Source organism: Scyliorhinus torazame, chromosome 10, assembly GCF_047496885.1.
Source record: "Scyliorhinus torazame isolate Kashiwa2021f chromosome 10, sScyTor2.1, whole genome shotgun sequence".
NCBI classification, from domain to species: domain Eukaryota; kingdom Metazoa; phylum Chordata; class Chondrichthyes; order Carcharhiniformes; family Scyliorhinidae; genus Scyliorhinus; species Scyliorhinus torazame.
The window spans coordinates 155,575,239-155,593,670 of NC_092716.1; the positions used below are offsets into that span (position 1 = coordinate 155,575,239).

An 18,432-nucleotide genomic window follows, 5' to 3' on the forward strand; every position below is an offset into this window, starting at 1 on the left:
AGTGGGGGATTGGGAATGGAATGACAATGAGTGATTGGGCGACGATGAATGACAGTGAGTGAGTGGGAGACTGGGAATGATAGTGAGTGAGTGAGGGACTGGGAATGACAGTGAGTGAGTGGTGGACTGGGAATTACAGTGAATGAGTGAGGGACAGGGAATTACAGTGAGTGAGTGAGTGAGGGACTGGGAATGACAGTGAGTGAGTGGGCAGCTGGGAATGTCATTGAGTGAGTAGGAGACTGGGAATGACAGTGAGTGAGTGGGGGACAACGAATGACAGTGAGTGAGTGGGGGACTGGGATTGACAGTGAGTGAGCGAGGGAATGGGAATGACAGTGAGTGAGTGTGGGACTGGGAATGACAGTGAGTGAGGGACTGGGAATTACAGTGAGTGAGTGAGGGACTGGGAATGACAGTGAGTGAGTGGGGGACTGGGAATGACAGTGAGTGAGTGGGGGACTGGGATTGACAGTGAGTGAGTGGGAGACTGGGAATGACAGTGAGTGAATGGGGGACTAGGAATGACAGTGAGTGAGTGGAGAACTGGGAATGACAGTGAGTGTGCGAGGGGCTGGGAATGACAGTGAGTAAGTGGGGGACTGGGAATGACAGTGAGTGAGTGAGTGACTGGGAATGACAGTGAGTGAGTGAGGGACTGGGTATGACAGTGAGTGAGTGGGGGAGTGGGAATGACAGTGAGTGAGTGGGGGACTGGGAATGACAGTGCGTGAGTGAGTGGGGGACTGGGAATGACAGTGAGTGAGTGGGGGACTGGGAATGACAGTGAGTGGGAGACTGGGATTGTCAGTGAGTCTGTAATGGACTGGGAATGACAGTGATTGAGTGGGGGGCTGGGAGTGACAGTGATTGAGTGGGGGGCTGGGATTGACAGTGAGTGAGCGGTGGCTGGGATTGACAGTGAGTGAGTGGGGGACTGGGATTGACAGTGAGTGAGTGGGGGGCTGGGAGTGGCAGCGAGTTAGTGAGGGACTGGGAATGACAGTGAGTGAGTGGGGGGCTGGGAGTGACAGTGATTGAGTGGGGGGCTGGGAGTGACAGCGAGTGAGTGAGGGACTGGGAATGACAGTGAGTGAGTGAGGGACTGGGAATCAGAGTGAGTGAGTGGGGGACTGGGATTGACAGTGAGTGGGTGCTGGGTTTGACAGTGAGGGAGTAGGAGACTAGGAATGACAGTGAGTGGGGTCTGGGAATGACAGTAAATGAGTGAGGGGCTGGGAATGACAGTGAGTGAGTGACTGGGAATGACTGAGTGAGTGAGGGACTCGGAATGACTGTGAGTGAATGGGGTGCTGTGATTGACAGTGAGTGAGTGGTGGCTGGGATTGACAGTGAGTGAGTGGGGGGCTGGGATTGACAGTGAGTGAGTCGGGGGCTGGGAATGACAGTGAGTGAGTCGGGGGCTGGGAATGACAGTCAGTGGGGGGCTGGGAATGACAGTGAGTGAGTGAGCGGCTGGGAATGACAGTGAGTGAGTCGGGGGCTGGGAATGACAGTCAGTGGGGGGCTGGGAATGACAGTGAGTGAGTGGGGTCTGGGAATGACAGTGAGTGAGTGGGGGACTGGGATTGACAGTGAGTGAGTGAGGGGCGGAATGACAGTGAGTGAGTGGGGGACTGGGATTGATAGTGAGTGAGGGGCTGGGATTGACAGTGAGTGAGTGGGGAGCTGGGAATGACAGTGAGTGAGTGGGGGGCTGGGAATGACAGTGAGTGAGTGGGGGGCTGGGATTGACAGTGAGTGAGTGGGGGGCTGGGAATGACAGTGAGTGAGTGGGGGGCTGTGAATGACAGTGAGTGAGTGTGGGGGCTGGGAATGACAGTGAGTGACTGAGGGACTGGGAATGACAGTGAGTGACAGAGGGACTGGGAATGACAGTGAGTGAGTGGGGGGCTGGGAATGACAGTGAGTGAGTGGGGGGCTGTGAATGACCGTGAGTGAGTGTGGGGGCTGGGAATGACAGTGAGTGACTGAGGGACTGGGAATGACAGTGAGTGACTGAGGGACTGGGAATGACAGTGAGTGAGTGGGGGGCTGGGAATGACAGTGAGTGAGTGGGGGGGCTGTGAATGGCAGTGAGTGAGTGTGGGGGCTGGGAATGACAGTGAGTGACTGAGGGACTGGGAATGACAGTGAGTGACAGAGGGACTGGGAATGACAGTGAGTGAGTGGGGGGCTGGGAATGACAGTGAGTGAGTGGGGGGCTGTGAATGACAGTGAGTGAGTGTGGGGGCTGGGAATGACAGTGAGTGACTGAGGGACTGGGAATGACAGTGAGTGACTGAGGGACTGGGAATGACAGTGAGTGAGTGGGGGGCTGGGAATGACAGTGAGTGAGTGGGGGGCTGTGAATGACAGTGAGTGAGTGTGGGGGCTGGGAATGACAGTGAGTGACTGAGGGACTGGGAATGACAGTGAGTGACTGAGGGCCTGGGAATGACAGTGAGTGAGTGGGGGACTGGGAATGACAGTGAGTGACTGAGGGACTGGGAATGACAGTGAGTGACTGAGGGACTGGGAATGACAGTGAGTGAGTGGGGGGCTGTGATTGACAGTGAGTGAGGGAAGAGACTGGAATTGACAGTGAGGGAGTGGGAATGACAGTGAGTGAGTGGGGGGCTGGGAATGACAGTGAGTGAGTGGGGGGCTGGGAATGACAGTGAGTGACTGCGGGACTGGGATTGACAGTGAGTGAGTGGAGAGACTGGGATTGACAGTGAGGGAGTGAGAGACTGGGAATGACAGTGAGTGAGTGGGGGGCTGGGAATGACAGTGAGTGAGTGGGGCATCGGAATGACAGTGATTGGGAGGCTGGGAATGACAGTGAGTGAGTGCGGGACTGGGATTGACAGTGAGTGAGTGGAGAGACTGGGATTGACAGTGAGGGAGTGGGAGGCTGGGAATGACAGTGAGTGAGTGGGGCATCGGAATGACAGTGATTGGGAGGCTGGGAATGACAGTGAGTGAGTGCGGGACTGGGATTGACAGTGAGTGAGTGGAGGGACTGGGATTGACAGTGAGGGAGTGGGAGGCTGGGAATGACAGTGAGGGAGTGTATGGGGGGATGACAGTGTGTGGGAGACTGGGAATGACAGTGAGTGGGGCCTGGGAATGACAGTAAGTGAGTGAGGGGCTGGGAATGACAGTGAGTGAGTGAGTGACTGAGAATGACTGAGTGAGTGAAGGACTGGGAATGACTGAGTGAGTGAGGGACTGGGAATGCCAGTGAGTGAGTGAGGGACTGGGAATGACAATGAATGAGTGGGGAGCTGGGATTGACAGTGAGTGAGTGGGGGGCTGGGATTGACAGTGAGAGGGGGGATGGGTATGAAAGTGAGTGAGTTGGGGGTGGGATTGACAGTGAATGAGTGGGGGGCTGGGAATGACAATGAATGAGTGGGCGGCTGGGATTGACAGTGAGTGAGTGGGAGACTGGGAATGACAGTGAGTGAGAGGGAGACTGGGAATGACAGTGAGTGAGTGGGGGACTGGGATTGACAGTGAGTGAGTAGGGGCTGGGATTGACAGTGAATGAGTGGGGGGCTGGGAATGACAATGAATGAGTGGGCGGCTGGGATTGACAGTGAGTGAGTGGGAGACTGGGAATGACAGTGAGTGAGAGGGAGACTGGGAATGACAGTGAGTGAGTGGGGGCTGGGATTGACAGTGAATGAGTGGGGGGCTGGGAATGACAGTGAGTGGGGGGCTGGGAATGACAGTGAGTGGGGGACTGGGAATGACAGTGAGTGAGTGAGGGGCTGGGAATGACAGTGAGTGAGTGGGGGACTGGGATTGATAGTGAGTGAGTGGGGGACTGGGATTGATAGTGAGTGAGGGGCTGGGATTGACAGTGAGTGGGGGGCTGGGAATGACAGTGAGTGAGTGAGGGGCTGGGAATGACAGTGAGTGAGTGGGGGACTCGGATTGATAGTGAGTGAGGGGCTGGGATTGACAGTGAGTGAGGGGCTGGGATTGACAGTGAGTGAGTGAGGGACTGGGAATGACAGTGAGTGGGGGGCTGGGAATGACAGTGAGTGGGGGACTGGGAATGACAGTGAGTGGGGAGCTGGGAATGACAGTGAGTGAGTGGGGTCTGGGAATGACAGTGAGTGAGTGGGGGGCTCGGAATGACAGTGAGCGAGTGAGGGGCTGGGAATGACAGTGAGTGAGTGGGGGACTGGGATTGATAGTGAGTGAGAGGGGGACTGGGAATGACAGTGAGTGAGTGGGGGACTGGGATTGACAGTGAGTGGGGGGCTGGGAATGACAGTGAGTGAGTGAGGGGCTGGGAATGACAATGAGTGAGTGAGTGACTGAGAATGACTGAGTGAGTGAAGGACTGGGAATGACAGTGAGGGGCCACCTTGGACTTTTTGAACCCCACACACCGTTTTACCAGTTCAGCTCCAATGTCATGGTATATTCGGACTTTGTTCCCCGTGCATTCGCAGTTCCGCTTCTCCCTGGCCCACTACAAGATCTTCTCTTTCTCCACGAACGTATGGAGCCTCACGATCACCGCCCGTGGCGACTTCTAGCTCTTGGCTTCTGCCTCAGAGACTTGTGACTCTGTCCACCTCAGGGGCCATGTCCAGCACCCACTCCACCACCAGTCCTGCCAGCATCCTCGAACTGTACCTCATGGCACTCGTACCTTCCACTCCTTCAGGCAGGCCAACTATTCGCAGATTCTGCCTTCTCAACCTGTTTTTCTGCTCCTCCACCTTTCCTCTCAACGTCTTGCAAAGGTCTCCTAAGAGCCCCACCTCTGCCTCCAGTGTCTCTCCACTCTCTCTCCGTGTTCAGAGTTCACCCTCTCGGTCTCTTGGATCTGCGACCCCTGAGCTTCCAGACATTTTTCCACCCTTTCCATTGAGCCGTTCAGGGGTGCCGCAGCCCCTTCGATGGCCTTCGATCGATCCTCTTGCATCTCCTTCCTCTGCTGGTGGAACTCTTCCTTGATGAAGGCCATCAACCATTCCACCTGGGGCTTTGCTACTTGCACTGACTCTTCCCCCTCTGCCATGTTTCCAATAGCTGCTGTGCCAGAGGTCTCTTCCAACTCCTTGGTCAGGTCTTTCACCTTCTTCTGCCGGGTAGGTAACCAGCAGACATGCCGCTTCCGGGGGGAATTTCTCCTCCACACCTTCAACTACACTTTCCCGCCAAAGTTACACTCGAATTTGGGTAAAAGAGCTCTTTTCTATGACTTCAAGCAGGAGCTGCCTGTGTGTGACCGCTCACACCGTGGCCGCCACCGGAAGTCCCCCTCAAACTTATTCAATCAAAAATCTTCATAATCATGAACGCCTGTCTTAAATCTCTCCTCAGCTATCTTTGCTCAAAGGAAGACAATCCCAGTTTCTCCACATAATTGAAGTACCATCTCTGGTTTAACTGCAGCAAATGTCCTCTGCACCATCTCCTTACTCACTGGGGTCTTTGGTGTCCACAATAGGCCCGGACCTGGAGGCTACCAGTCAGGACAACAGCTGCAATCTTTCTCCTCCCCCTTGGCCAGGACAAGACCCTGCCAGAGAGTAGGCTTCCTCCAGAGGTGTGCTGCAAACACATTAATTAACCTGAAATATCAAAATCAGCTTGAATGGGTATGGTTTAATTATAATGTGCTGCACCTGCCTACAGCTGGGGCAGACAGTGGCTGGGAAAGTTTAATTCACTCTTTTCTAGAAGAGATTTGCAACTGAGGCCCAGTTGCCTGTTTTAGTTGATAGATGTACTGATGGATGTTAAAGATTCCATGGCACTCTTCTTCTAGTCCATGGCCAATATTTCCAGCCTGTCATCCTGGCAACCGTCCACTACCATGGGAGATTGGGCCTACCTCAGGAGGCAGTTGGTCTGACTCTATCCCACCCCCACCTGCCAGGAATGGAAATATGGCGGATGGAGGCCTTTTTAAAAGGCTGCGTCTGCCTGTTCAGGAAGTTTCCCAAATCTGGCCTTCCTACTCGCCCCCTTCACAAAGATCTGACTGCTTAAATCTAACCCGTTGCTTGTGGATCTATTAGCTCACAAACTGGTAGCTGGATGCGGGGCACTGCAACAATGACTGCATTTTAAAAACTAACCTACTGATTGTGAAATCCTTTTGGGATAATCTGAGGGCTCAACAAGGTGGCACACTTATGAAAATTATTTCCTTGTCCCAAATAGAGATCAGGAAAATAAAGATGAAATTCCAGAATGAGAAAGGCCACTTGGCCCATGAGCCTTACTCCATTGAGAGTCCTTGATTGATTATTAACTTAAAGTGTTCACTCCACCCAGAGCCTCAGCTCCCTCATTTAAGAGACACTAAAACTAGTATGAGGAGGCATAGGGAATATGAGGGGGCATGGTGGGGATGACAGTTTGAGGACCCGATATTCATCATTAAAACTGAGCAGAAGCTCCAGTAAACGGAGATGGGCGCTCCAGCCTGCCGGCCTCATCCACCGACCTCCGTTGTCACCTCGGGACTAGAGTCATATCGGGTTATCTGGGGTTCTCGTGCAGCCAACATAAACTCTGAAGTTGCTGCATTCACAGTGTCTTAATGCAACCCACAAAATGCAGGCATCAGCAAATGGAGCACTAGTGCAGGTCCTGTGACATATAAAATTAGCTACCTCCTCAAAAAACTAAATACATTTGATTTATTAATATCAATTTAGTCCTGAATCCCCCCCCCCCAATTTATTAACTATTATTTGTCCAGTTCATTTTAAAGCAACATTCCTAATAAGCCTGGAGGTATAGGATTGCCCATGTGGCTTTTGACATCTGTAACACATTGAGGATTGAGGTTCTTATTTACATACATGGTTGTTTCTTAACTGCCCTTTGACATAGCCTAGCAAGTACCTCAGTTATATCGAACTGCTCCAACGAATGACAAGACCATTCGGACTATAGCAGTGCAAGAAAGTCAACCAAACAACACCGTTAAAATGGAACTTGTACAAAAAGATGGACAAACTGCCAGTATTAGGGGTGCTTCCTTTATTGTATTAGGCATTCCCGAGATGTGGATGTTGTTGGCTGGCCAGTATTTATTGCCCATCCCTAGAAGCCCTGAGGAAGTGGCGGTGGGTCATTGTCTTGTACCACTGTGGTTTTTTTATGCTTTGCAATTGTTTTGATGCTGCTGAATTGCTTACAAGGCCACTTCAGAGGGCAGTTAAGAGTTAACCATGTTGATGTGCGATTGGAGTCACATATAGGATGGAGTGGGTATGGTCAATTGGCTTCCATCCCTGAATGATATTCGTGAACCAGTTGGGTTTCTACAACAAATGAAGAGTCGATCAACTTGGTGTGTACCCTCTCCCAAATCCGTTGCTTTCTCTGGATGTTTCAATCACACGAGAGAGAAAAACATGTTTTTTCTGATTTCCCACTTGCTTGCAAGGTTTGGCTATTAACCACCCAGTTCTGCAGTCATTGTAAAAATTAAACCACTTGCTTATTTTAACCTTCTCTTGTATATTTACCGTATGTTTTCATTCAGACAGTACAGTTCGTTATCTTGTAAACTTCCTCCCTGGAACACTTTGATCACTGCCTTATGCACGCTGAGAGGGAAACAAAAAAAAAGATATGATTTATGAGAAAGAAACCCAAAACAATAAGCTGACATAAGATTAGAATGCTGCAGCAGTGTTTCCTGAACCTCTTCAGGAGCCCGTGTCGTGGGCCAGTTTTAGCTCCTGCTGTGCTGTTCCATACTTGGACTTTTAGAAGCTGGTCGTCAAAACATTTTATTCAATTGCAATACTTTTTCCAGGACCACCGTTCTGCAATAAACACTTTCAGGGCTTTGGACAGGCCATTTTGTAGAATATGCCCACTATTCATTTATACATGTCTGTCTCCCCTGGAGAGTTTGGGTGACAATTGCCATTCACTGCTCGGATTCCCAACTCTCTTGCTTTCAACATTCCTGCCTCCAGTCTGAGGCATGCAGTCCCTGAATGTAAGGACCTTGGGTGGGATTCTCCGCAAACAGGCGCGATGTCCGCTACCCGGCGCCAAAAACGGCACAGATCACCCCGGCGTCGGGCCTCCCCATTCCGCACCTTTAGGGGCCAAGTCCTCACCTTGAGGGGCGAGGCCTGCGCCGGAATGGTTTCCGCTCCGCCGGCTGGCGGGAAAGGCCTTTGGCGCCACGCCAGCCGGCGCCGAAAGATCTTCGCCGGCGCCGAAAGATCTTCGCCGGCCGATGCATGTGCGGGAGCGTCAGCGGCCGCTCACGGCACCCCCGCGCATGCACAGGGGAGGGGGTCTCTTCCGCCTCCGCCATAGTGAAGACCATGGCGAAGGCGGAAGAAAAAGAGTGCCCCCACGGCACAGGCCCTCCTGCAGATCGGTGGGCCCCAATCGCGGGCCAGGCCACCGTGGGGGCATCCCCCGGGGCCAGATCGTCCTATGCCCCCCCCAGGACCCCAGAGCCTGCCCGCGCCGCCTTGTCCCGCCATTCAAAAGGAGGTTTAATCCACGCCGGAGGGCGAGAGTTGACAGCGGCGGGACTTTGGCCCATTGCGGGCCGTAGAATCGCCCGCCAACTGGGGCGGCGCGATTCCCGCCCCCGCCGAATCTCTGGTGGCGGAGAATTCGGGACATGGAGGGGGCGGGATTCACGCCAGCCCCCGGCGATTCTCCGCCCCAGTGGGGGGTCGGAGAATCGTGCCCCTTATCTGTAACTCTCTAGTGTGCTTCAGAGAGGCAGGTGGAGATGAAAGTGGGAAAGAAGTGTAAGAAAAGGGTAGAGAGAAAGAGAAGGCAAGTGAAAATGGATAAATGCTTGCAATTAGATGAGGCAGAAGTACATTAATGCACTTAGCTATACCAAGCAACCTTAGTGACAGACACATCTTATCACTTATGACTGAGTCGATGTTTATTGAAACAAATTATGCCCAGGGTGTAGGTATTGCTGACAAGGTTTGCACTTATTATCCATCTCTGGTTACCCTTCTACTGCTTGATGTCATTGAATGGCTTGTTAGGCCACATCACAGGACAGTTAAGAATCAAAAGCATTGCTCTGGGACTGGACAACTCAGTTGGGCGGCAGCTTTCCTTCCCTAAAGGATATTCATGACACAGCCTAGTACTTACGGTGCTAATAGTTCAGGTTTTCGGTCCGAAAATATCACCCCAAGGTTTATAGCAGAAATAACAGCACAGAAGGCCATTCAGCCTGTGAGTGTCCAACGCTTACAGCTCTCCTCACTGCATCGGTGCTGCTCATCAATGTTGGCACGGAGTTCTTTCTGTTCTTGGCCGCCACCAAGGGGCAGACCAACAATCAACACTAAGACTTGAAAAAGAGGAACTGACATCTCCCCTTTTGAACAAACCTTCATGTTGTAAATTTTCCACAGGCCAAAACAAGGCGATAAGTCAACAAATGTGATGCAGAGAACCTGGAGAATAATTCTCCTTGTGAAGTAAGTTTAAAATTCTGCCATCTAACGCACTTACTGTGCTGACCTCACTGTGCCAGTAAGTGGTAGGATGTGGGTTCTCAGTGGAGGTTGGTCACACAGGATCCCCTGATTATCACTGATAATGTGGCAGAGGAAGGGGAAATCGAAAGATGCGTCAATCTGACTGGCCTTGTGTGCCCCCTACTGGCTTGTTACACAGCACCTTCTGGAGAGACCTGGAGAAGACTGCCTAAACCAGGAGCATACAAAATAAATAATGGGGGAGGAGAAACTCAAAGTAAGCAGCACTGACATTAAAATCGAGATTTTGCTGTCTTTTTGGGAAGCACAGAAGGTAGTTTAGACTGCACTGAAGGCAGATCACACCTGACGTGGGAGTGTTTGATGGGGTTATGGAATTAAATTTCACCTCGTATGAAATCTGTGTTATATCCCAGCTGAAAATCTTAGATGGGGCAATGTTGCTGATGGCAAAGAGCCAACATGAATGTCAATGAACTCTTCACAGTAGGGAAAGCTTGCCTTAGGTGGTAGAACTCTCATCTCTTGAGTCAGAAGGCTGTGGGTTCAAGCCACATCTTGTTTCTTGACCACATAATCTCAGTTGACACTTCAGTACAGTATTGAGGAAGCACTGAATTGTCAGAGGTTAGGTTGGTTCAGGTTAACATTGAAGATTCCATGGTCTGATTCGAAGAACTGCAAGGAATCCTCCTCATGTCTTGACCAATATTCCTCTTTCAACCATGGTATTTATGGTGCTAATTATACATATTGTTTAAAAAAATGCAGATGTTGCCACAGTCCCAGAGGACCATATGCTGCTCTCCTCTTTTGAGAGAGGATGTGAATGGTGGGCATTAACTGGGGATTCACTTAATAATAATAACCTTTTTTATTATTGTCACAAGTAGGCTGATAATGAAGTTACTGTGAAAATCCCCGAGTCACCCCACTCTGGCGCCTGTTCGGGTACACTGAGGGAGAATTCAGAAAGTCCAATTCACCTAACAGCACGTCTTTCAGGACTTGTGGGAGGCAACCGGAGCACCCGGAGGAAACCCATGCAGACACGGGGAAAATATGCAGACTCTGCACAGACAGTGACCAAGCCAGGATGCGAACCTGGGACCCTGGCGCTGTGAAGCAACAGCGCTAACCACTGTGCTGCCGTGCCGCCCCAGAGCCCCTACAAAACGACACAGCCTTAACTAAGGTTGTTGGTTTAGGAGCCGTATGTTTAAAATGTGTTAGCAGTAAATAAATGTATATGTGCGTAAAGGTTGGCTTCAGTTGTAGCCTTCACCAACTGGCTTTCTGGAATAGAACATGGAGCAGTGTATGGTTGAGTAAAGGTGAAAGTTGGCAGATAAGAAAAAAATTAATGGACAAAGAACTGCAATCCCTGTCGCCGTTGTGGAAAAGGTATTAGGTATTATTAACCTCTTGTATTTGAACCAGATGACCAGCAGAAAATGAAATAGATATGAGGATATGGGTTACGTTTCTACGTAAACAAAGTATGGCGTTAGTGTTTCTTACCACAAGTATAATCAAAAGTTAAGCATTTTGTGAACTGGACGTTTGTCAGTTGGATACTGATGAAGGTTTGGATCATTTATGAGAGTTCTTGGATAAGATTTACAAACTACATGCTCTGTTAAATGCTTATTTATATGCGACATGGCTGGACCTTGATTGTTATTGAAAACCAGCTGGCTATTCCTTAGAAGAATATATCATGGACTTTAACAGATAAAGGATTGACAAAATCTAAATGGCGCTCCTGAATCAGTACTTGCATTTAAGTTGTGAGATTGTGCTAGGGTCCTCTTTTGGTTCTTCTGGTTCAAGCTGTTGTTCAGTTCTCAGACAGGGACACCAGCTGTCTTGACAAAATTCCTGGGGAAACAGTCATTTCCTTCAGCCTTTGTGGAGCAAATTTAACATTCCGTGAGGATGAAAGCACCTTTAGTAGATATGATTGTTACAGCAGAAGACAGAATTATAGGTGAATGAATCCCAGGAATGCCCAAGGAACATAACTGCTTCAGGTCTGATTTGAAGTATCATTACACAGTGAATTGCCCAATGCGGAGATGCAAAATAGTCCATGAAGAGGGGAATTCTGAGGAAAAGGATGAAGATAATGATGAATCCAAATAAATTATACTGGTCTCAAGGAATTTTAGTCCTGTGATAAATGTGTTAGCTGTTGCTTGTAAATTGCGCGGTTGTAGATAATGCTTACACTTCAACTGGTCAACTAGTCTCACTTTAATGTGCAGATTCCTGAGTTACCCGAGGCACTGGATTCAATCTCCCTCGCCTCGGAGACCTCAGGCGAGCACTGTTCAGTACTGGTCTCAAGCTTGGGGCAGCTGCCGCCAAGGCGCAATGGGGAAAGACCACTGTGTAAGGTCTCACCAGCAAATGTACACTGAGGGGCGGGTAACAGTGTAAACCCCCCTTGGTCTGGGTCATTAACACTCCAATGTATAAAAGACACATGACAATATAAATGTTTAAGAAGGAATTGTAACGTAAAGAGTGACATGTGTGTAAGGTTATCAAAATTGAATGGAAGAAAGTCAAGGGAATGTGTAACTCTGATAGAAATGTACAGTCAAGACAATGCGAAATGTTCTGTAATGTTTATGATAGATTTTATGAATAAAGTATATTTTTTTGAGAAAAAAAAAACTGGTCTCCGGCACTCCTGGGGTCTCCCAGGAGATCAGAGGCCCTCCAGGTTCATGTCCTTTGGAAAGGGTGGCACCTGGCACTGCTGGTGCCACCTGCGCACCCTGGCAGTGCCACATGGGTGGCAACTGAGCACCCTGGCAGTGCCACATGGGTGCCACTGCCAGGGTTCCAGGAGAGCACTGCTAAGGTGCCTAATTGGCATTTTTTGCACGGGTGCGATTGGGCTGGGTTGCCCGGTGTGGGTGTTGGGGGGTGCAGGGGGGGGGGCACCAGGGATCCTCCCATAGTGCATTGGGGCTTGGGGGGGTGGTCAGGGGTCGCCTCTGGGCCCTCAGAGATCGGGACTCCAGTTAAAGATGCGTCCCGATATCTTGATACACTGAGGTGTTACAGCGAGCGGAGCTCCTCAGTGTACAAAACAGGGCTATCCGCGGCCTTGGCCGTGCGTTCCCCGATGAGATCCCTTGTCAAACACGAGTCACGTTTTATAGCATTATGGGCAGGTTTCTCTGGTCTTGAGGCTAAGTGTTGATGCCGTCGTAAACGCCGTCGCGTTTCTCGACAACATCAACATGACCTCAGGAGCAGCAATTCTGACCCCTCTCGAGGGCCAGCACGGCACTGGAGCGACCCACGCCACTCCAGCTGCCGATCCCCGGCGTTAGATGGGCGCTGCGGGTCTGCGTCTGCACAGTGGGGCCGGCACCAACGCACGCAAGTGCAGTGGCTCCCTTCTCCGCGCCGGCCCCGACGCAACATGGCGTAGGGCTACAGGGGCTGGCGCGGAACAGAAGAGGCCCCCAGCCTGAGAGTCCGGCCCGCCGATCGGTAGGCCCCGATCACGGGCCAGGCTGCAGCGGAGCCCCTCCCCCCCCCCCCCCCCCCCCGGGTCGGACCTCCCTCCCCCACCCACCAGGCCGCCCCCAGTTACATCCACGCCGAGGTCCCGCCGGGTAAGTGCAGATGTGGACGGTGCTGGCGGGACCCAGCTTTTTTAGCATGGCTGCGCAGCCCATCTCGGGCCGAGAATCACCGGGAGGGCACCGTAGTGCGGCCCCGAACGGCGGCGCGCCGACCGCACTGGCGCCGATTCTCTATTCTCCGGAGAATCGGCAGACCGACGTCGGGGCGGCGTGGCACGATTTGCGCCGGTCCCGGCGATTCTCCGGCCCGGCCCCGGGGTGAGAGAATCCCGCCCTGTGTTTCTCGGCGCTGTGAGTGCCTAGAAACATGCAGCTAAACGCGCTGACTTTGGAACTTTGTTCCCATTTAGTTAAATCACGCCCACATGGTGCAATTCAGTGGACAAAAGTTAACGTCTGCTTTTGGGCGCATTTGGCGGGGTGTTTCTCGGCGGCTGCAACTCTAAAATTCACTCCACTATTCAACGGCACTTTGCCAGTTTTTTGGGCCTCGAGGAATTTCTCTCCACTGAGGCCACACTTAGACAGCCACCCTTTTCTGGCGTGCTGATCGCACCAGCAGGAACAGTTCCTCGTAGATCAGGTCGCCATTTTGGAAGGCTGCCCCAATCTATGGACCCCCCCATGGTTTTCAGGACCACCCCCTTCCCCAACATTTTCTGGGCCCTCAAAACCCCCATACCCCAGCTCTTATGGGCAAGGTCCCCCTGGGCCGGACCCCTGGTACTCTGGAAGTGCCCCTAGCACCCTGCCAGTGCCACCTGACACCCAAGCAGTGCCACCTGGGCACCATGTCAATGCCAGTCTGGCACTGCCAGGGTGCCAGGCTAGCAGTGCCAAAGTGCCCAGGTGCCAGGGTACCACCCTGCAGTATCCCTGACTACCCAGGCGTCTCTACTGGCCTGTGAGACCCCCCAAGGTGCTGTCACGCCTGGTTCACGTTTGTGGAAACCAGTGCTAAACGGCTCCCTGGCGAGGTCTCGCAGGTGCGGCCGTTGACTCCTGGGCGCCAGGTGCATACGGGTCTAGGTGTTTAAATGATCTGGAACTCGCCCAGTGAGGGCGAGATCCAGATAGTACTGGGTGGAGCGAGTTGGGTGACTTGCGATAGGCCTGGCGCTCGGCATGGAGCCCGATTTGGGGCTCTCGTCTGATTCACCCGTTGCTCCCGGATCCACGTTGGGCGCAATGCAGATGCTGAATCGCGTCCAGAAATATTTTCTTTGTACGTTTTGTAGACCTGGTGATCAGATTTAGTCTTTCTACAAGAAAACTTAATACAGACGAATGTGTTATTATAGTCAAAATCATGAAGAAATTGATACGGATTTGACTTTGGACATCAATGGAGGGGAATTTGAGTGGGTCTCCACATTCAATTTTTCTCACACTCGGAGGCTGATGAGCAAATTTCAGAAAGATACGGCTTGACTCAACATCAAGCATGAGTTTAAAAAAAAGCTGCTGTATGAAAATCAATAACGTACAGAATACAAAAGGTCACAATAAATTGATAATTTAAAAAATAAGTAATAAATAAAAAAGACCATTAGAGTGGGAAGGATGAGAGTGTGTGTGTCCAGCTCAGCCCCAGTCTCAGGGTGCTGACTCACTCACCCTCACCCTCTGAGCAGAAGGAGGCTCTTCATCCCATCAAGTCTACCCTAGCTCTCTGACAGAGCATTCTACCCAGTCCCACTCCCTGCATTATCCCCGTAATCTTGCACATTATTTTCAGATAGCAATCTGAACATCTCGATCAAACCTACCTCCACCACCTTCTCAGGAATTTTGTCCATATTACAACCATCCCCATTTTTCCTCACATCATTCCTATTCCTTTTGCCAATTATATTGAATGAGAACCCTGAGACTGGGAATGGTCAAGACACACACTCTCCCCTCCCCCTCACCCACCTCTCTCTCTTTCATAAACACTCATCCCTCTCGCAAAAACACACTCACCCACTCTCCCTTCTTTCTCAGCCCCTCACTCTTTCACACATACTCACACACCCACCCCTCAAACATACATATCTCTCACACACATACAAACACAGCCCTCACACACAAATGCAGACACACCTCTCAGACACACAAATGCACATACAAACACACACCCCTCACACACCAATACACACACAAACAAGCACACACCCCTCACACACACAAATATGCACACACACCCTCGCAAATACATAAACACGCACCCAGACCCACCCACAAATACGCACGCCTGACACAAATACACATAAAAATATGCAAACACACACATAAATACACACATAAACACACATGCCTCACAAACAAATACACACACAAACACACATGCTTCACATACAAATACACAGACAACACACTCACCCTCACACACCCACCCTGCACACGCACTCACCCCGCACACCCACCCCACACACGCACATATCCACCCTGCACACTCACTCTTCACACACACCTCTCACACACAAATACATTCCCCTCACACACAAATACACACAAACACACATACGATCACCACTCACACACACATACAATCACCACGCACGCACACACTCATCACATACACACACTTCACACACACAAATACACACTCACCCCGCACACAGACTGTGATTAGAGGATTAGTCCACTGTAGAAATGGCTTCCTGGCATCTTCAACAATCACTCCGGGACCACATAGAGAGGCTTTGCCAGCTGCGGACCATGGGAATAATCATTCGTTGTGGGATAATATAATTTCTAAAACTAGTCAGTGAGAAACAGTTGTGGATTAAAACAAAAGTGGGAGAAAAAGGAAATATCTAAAATTAAGTGGGTGGTGGAAGCCATCAACTGCCTGAGTGAAAACCTCTGAAGGTCCTCAGATGCCATTCTTCAACTAATTCGATTCACTCCACGTAATAATCAAGAAACAGCTGAAGGCATTGGATCCTGCAAAGGCTATGGGCCTTGACAATATTCCAGCAATAACATTGAAGACTTGTGCCCCAGAATTTGCCGCACCCTTCGCCAAGCTGTTCCAGTACAGCTACAATACTGGCATCTACCCAGCTATGTCAAAAATTGCCCAGATATGTGATGTCCACAAAAAGCAGGACAAATCCAATCTGGCCAATTATTGCCCCTTCAGTCTACTCTTGCTCATCAGTAAAGTGATGGAAAGGGTCATCAACAGTGCTTTCAAGGGGCACTTACTTAGCAACAACCTGCTTAGTGATACTCAGTGTGGGTTACTCAGCTCTTGACCTCATTACAGCTCCCAACCAAACAGACAAAATAATTGAACACAAGCAGTGAAGTGCGAGTGGCTGCCCTTGACATCAAGACAGCACGTGACTAAAGTGTGCCATCAAGGAGCCTAAGCAAAACTGGAGTCAATGGGAATCAGGGGAAAACTCTCCACTAGTTGGTGTCATACCTGACACAAAAGATCTTGTTGGAGGTCAGTCATCTTAGTCCCGGGACATCACTGCAGGAGACCCTCAGTGTAGTGTCCCAGGCCCAATCTTCTTCAGCTGCTTCTTCAATGACCTTCCTTCCATCACAAGGCCAGAAGTAGGGATGTTTGCTGATAATTGCATAATCTTCAACACAATTCACGACTCCTCAGATGCTGAAGCAGTTCATGTCTAAATGTAGCAAGACTTGGACAACATCCAGGCTTGGGCTGACAAGTGGCAAGTTACATTCACGCCACACAAGTGCTAGGCAATGACCATCTCCAACAAGGGAGAATCTAATCATCATCCCTTGACATTCAATGGCATTGCCATCACGGAATCCCGCACTATCAACACCCTAGGAGGTTACCATTTACCAGAAACTGAACTGGACCAACCATATAAATACTGTGGTTACAAGAGCAGGTCAGAAGCTAGGAATCTTGTGGTGAGTAACTCACCAGCTGGTTCCCTAAAGCCTGTCCACCATCTATAAGTCTCAAGTCGAGCGCAATTAGGGATGGACAATAAATGCTGGCGTAGCCAGCTAGGCCCACATTCCATGAATGAATAAAAAAAATGCATGCATGAAGAAATTGTACGGCGACCTAGAGGGACATTTCACAATATTTTGCACAGAATTTGGAGCTTTCGAATTTAATTTGTTTTGAAATGTTGGTTTATACATATTAACTCTATTTTTTAATTGACAAAGAGAGGAGATATGTATTGTATATTAATTGTGTTTAATTAAATGCAGGTGGTTGAATTTATTGGGCATTTACTTGTGCCCTAGAAATAAATACAGAGTAAAACTGTGATTGTTGTGTTAGGAAGTGTATGCTTGTAATGTGCAACTCTGTAAATAAATATATAAGTATGTAAAGATTGGCTCAAGTTGTATCCTTCACTGGCTGATTGATTGTGAACTGCTATGAAACATTTCTGAGAATAGGCACGATAGGAATGAAAGGTCTTTCTTATCACTGCAAGTCCTGATCCTCTTCCCGTTCACCATCTATACACAGGCTTCCAACAATAATCCGGTGTTGGAACATGACTTGTTTTCACCTTGCTATCTGCGTTTCTTCAGCATATATCAACATTCACCAGTGTTTGGTGTCATAAAGAAGAGGCGCATTCCTGGCTAACCTGCAAACAGACTGAATTTCATTGACTTCAGCACTGGGCACGAGATGCATTTTGCCAGGGACTCTGGCCAGTGTCCCCAATGTTTTGTGTCCCCTTGATTGCTCAAACATCACAACACAACTTTTGTTTTACAGAAATATGCACACTGCCTTTAGAAATATCTTCAGTTATAAATGACTACAAATCTGCCAAGACAATTGTTTGTAAGGAAGCAAAAATGTTGCATCATATGACAGGACGAGGTGCCTACACTGAGTCATTGACAGGAAGAATGACTGAAACAGTAACCAATCTCATGTGTTCTGCCCTGTGCCATAACCTCCTCTACATAGTTAAAACTTTCTCCTTCCTTTTGAAGGGAGGGAGGTTGAGTTTTCTGCTCTTGAAGAGCATCAATATGAGCACTGGAGAATGGAAGATGTGTCCAAAGTCAGCATCAAAATGGAACACACCAAGGTTCCTTCGACAGCACCTTACAAACCTCTACCAACTAGAAGGTCAAGGCCATGAGACACATAGGAACACCACCATCTGCAAGTTCCCCTTCAACTCACATACTATCCTGACCAGGAAATATATCGCCGTACCTTTACCGTTGCTGGGTCAAAATCCTGGAACTCCTTTCTCAGCAGCACTGTGGGTATACCTACACCACATGGATGCACAAAGTAGGAGTTCATGGTGTAGGAAGTAACATATTAGCATGGATAGGAGATTGACTGGCTGACAGAAAAC

The 18,432-nt window shown here is 49.9% G+C and overlaps 1 protein-coding gene across 2 annotated transcripts in view; it reads right to left on the reverse strand.

Moving 5' to 3' along the window:
* LOC140430989 (proline-rich protein 5-like) overlaps positions 1-18,432 on the reverse strand; it is a 144,641-nt gene that overhangs the window by 76,200 nt on the left and 50,009 nt on the right. The window contains exon 3 of one of the 2 annotated variants that reach the window (XM_072518856.1): positions 7,518-7,598. The exons of the other annotated variant lie outside the window; for it this stretch is intronic. Coding sequence (XP_072374957.1) covers positions 7,518-7,598 — 81 coding nt within the window. The remainder of the gene's footprint in view (positions 1-7,517; positions 7,599-18,432) is intronic. 2 annotated transcript variants of the gene reach the window in all.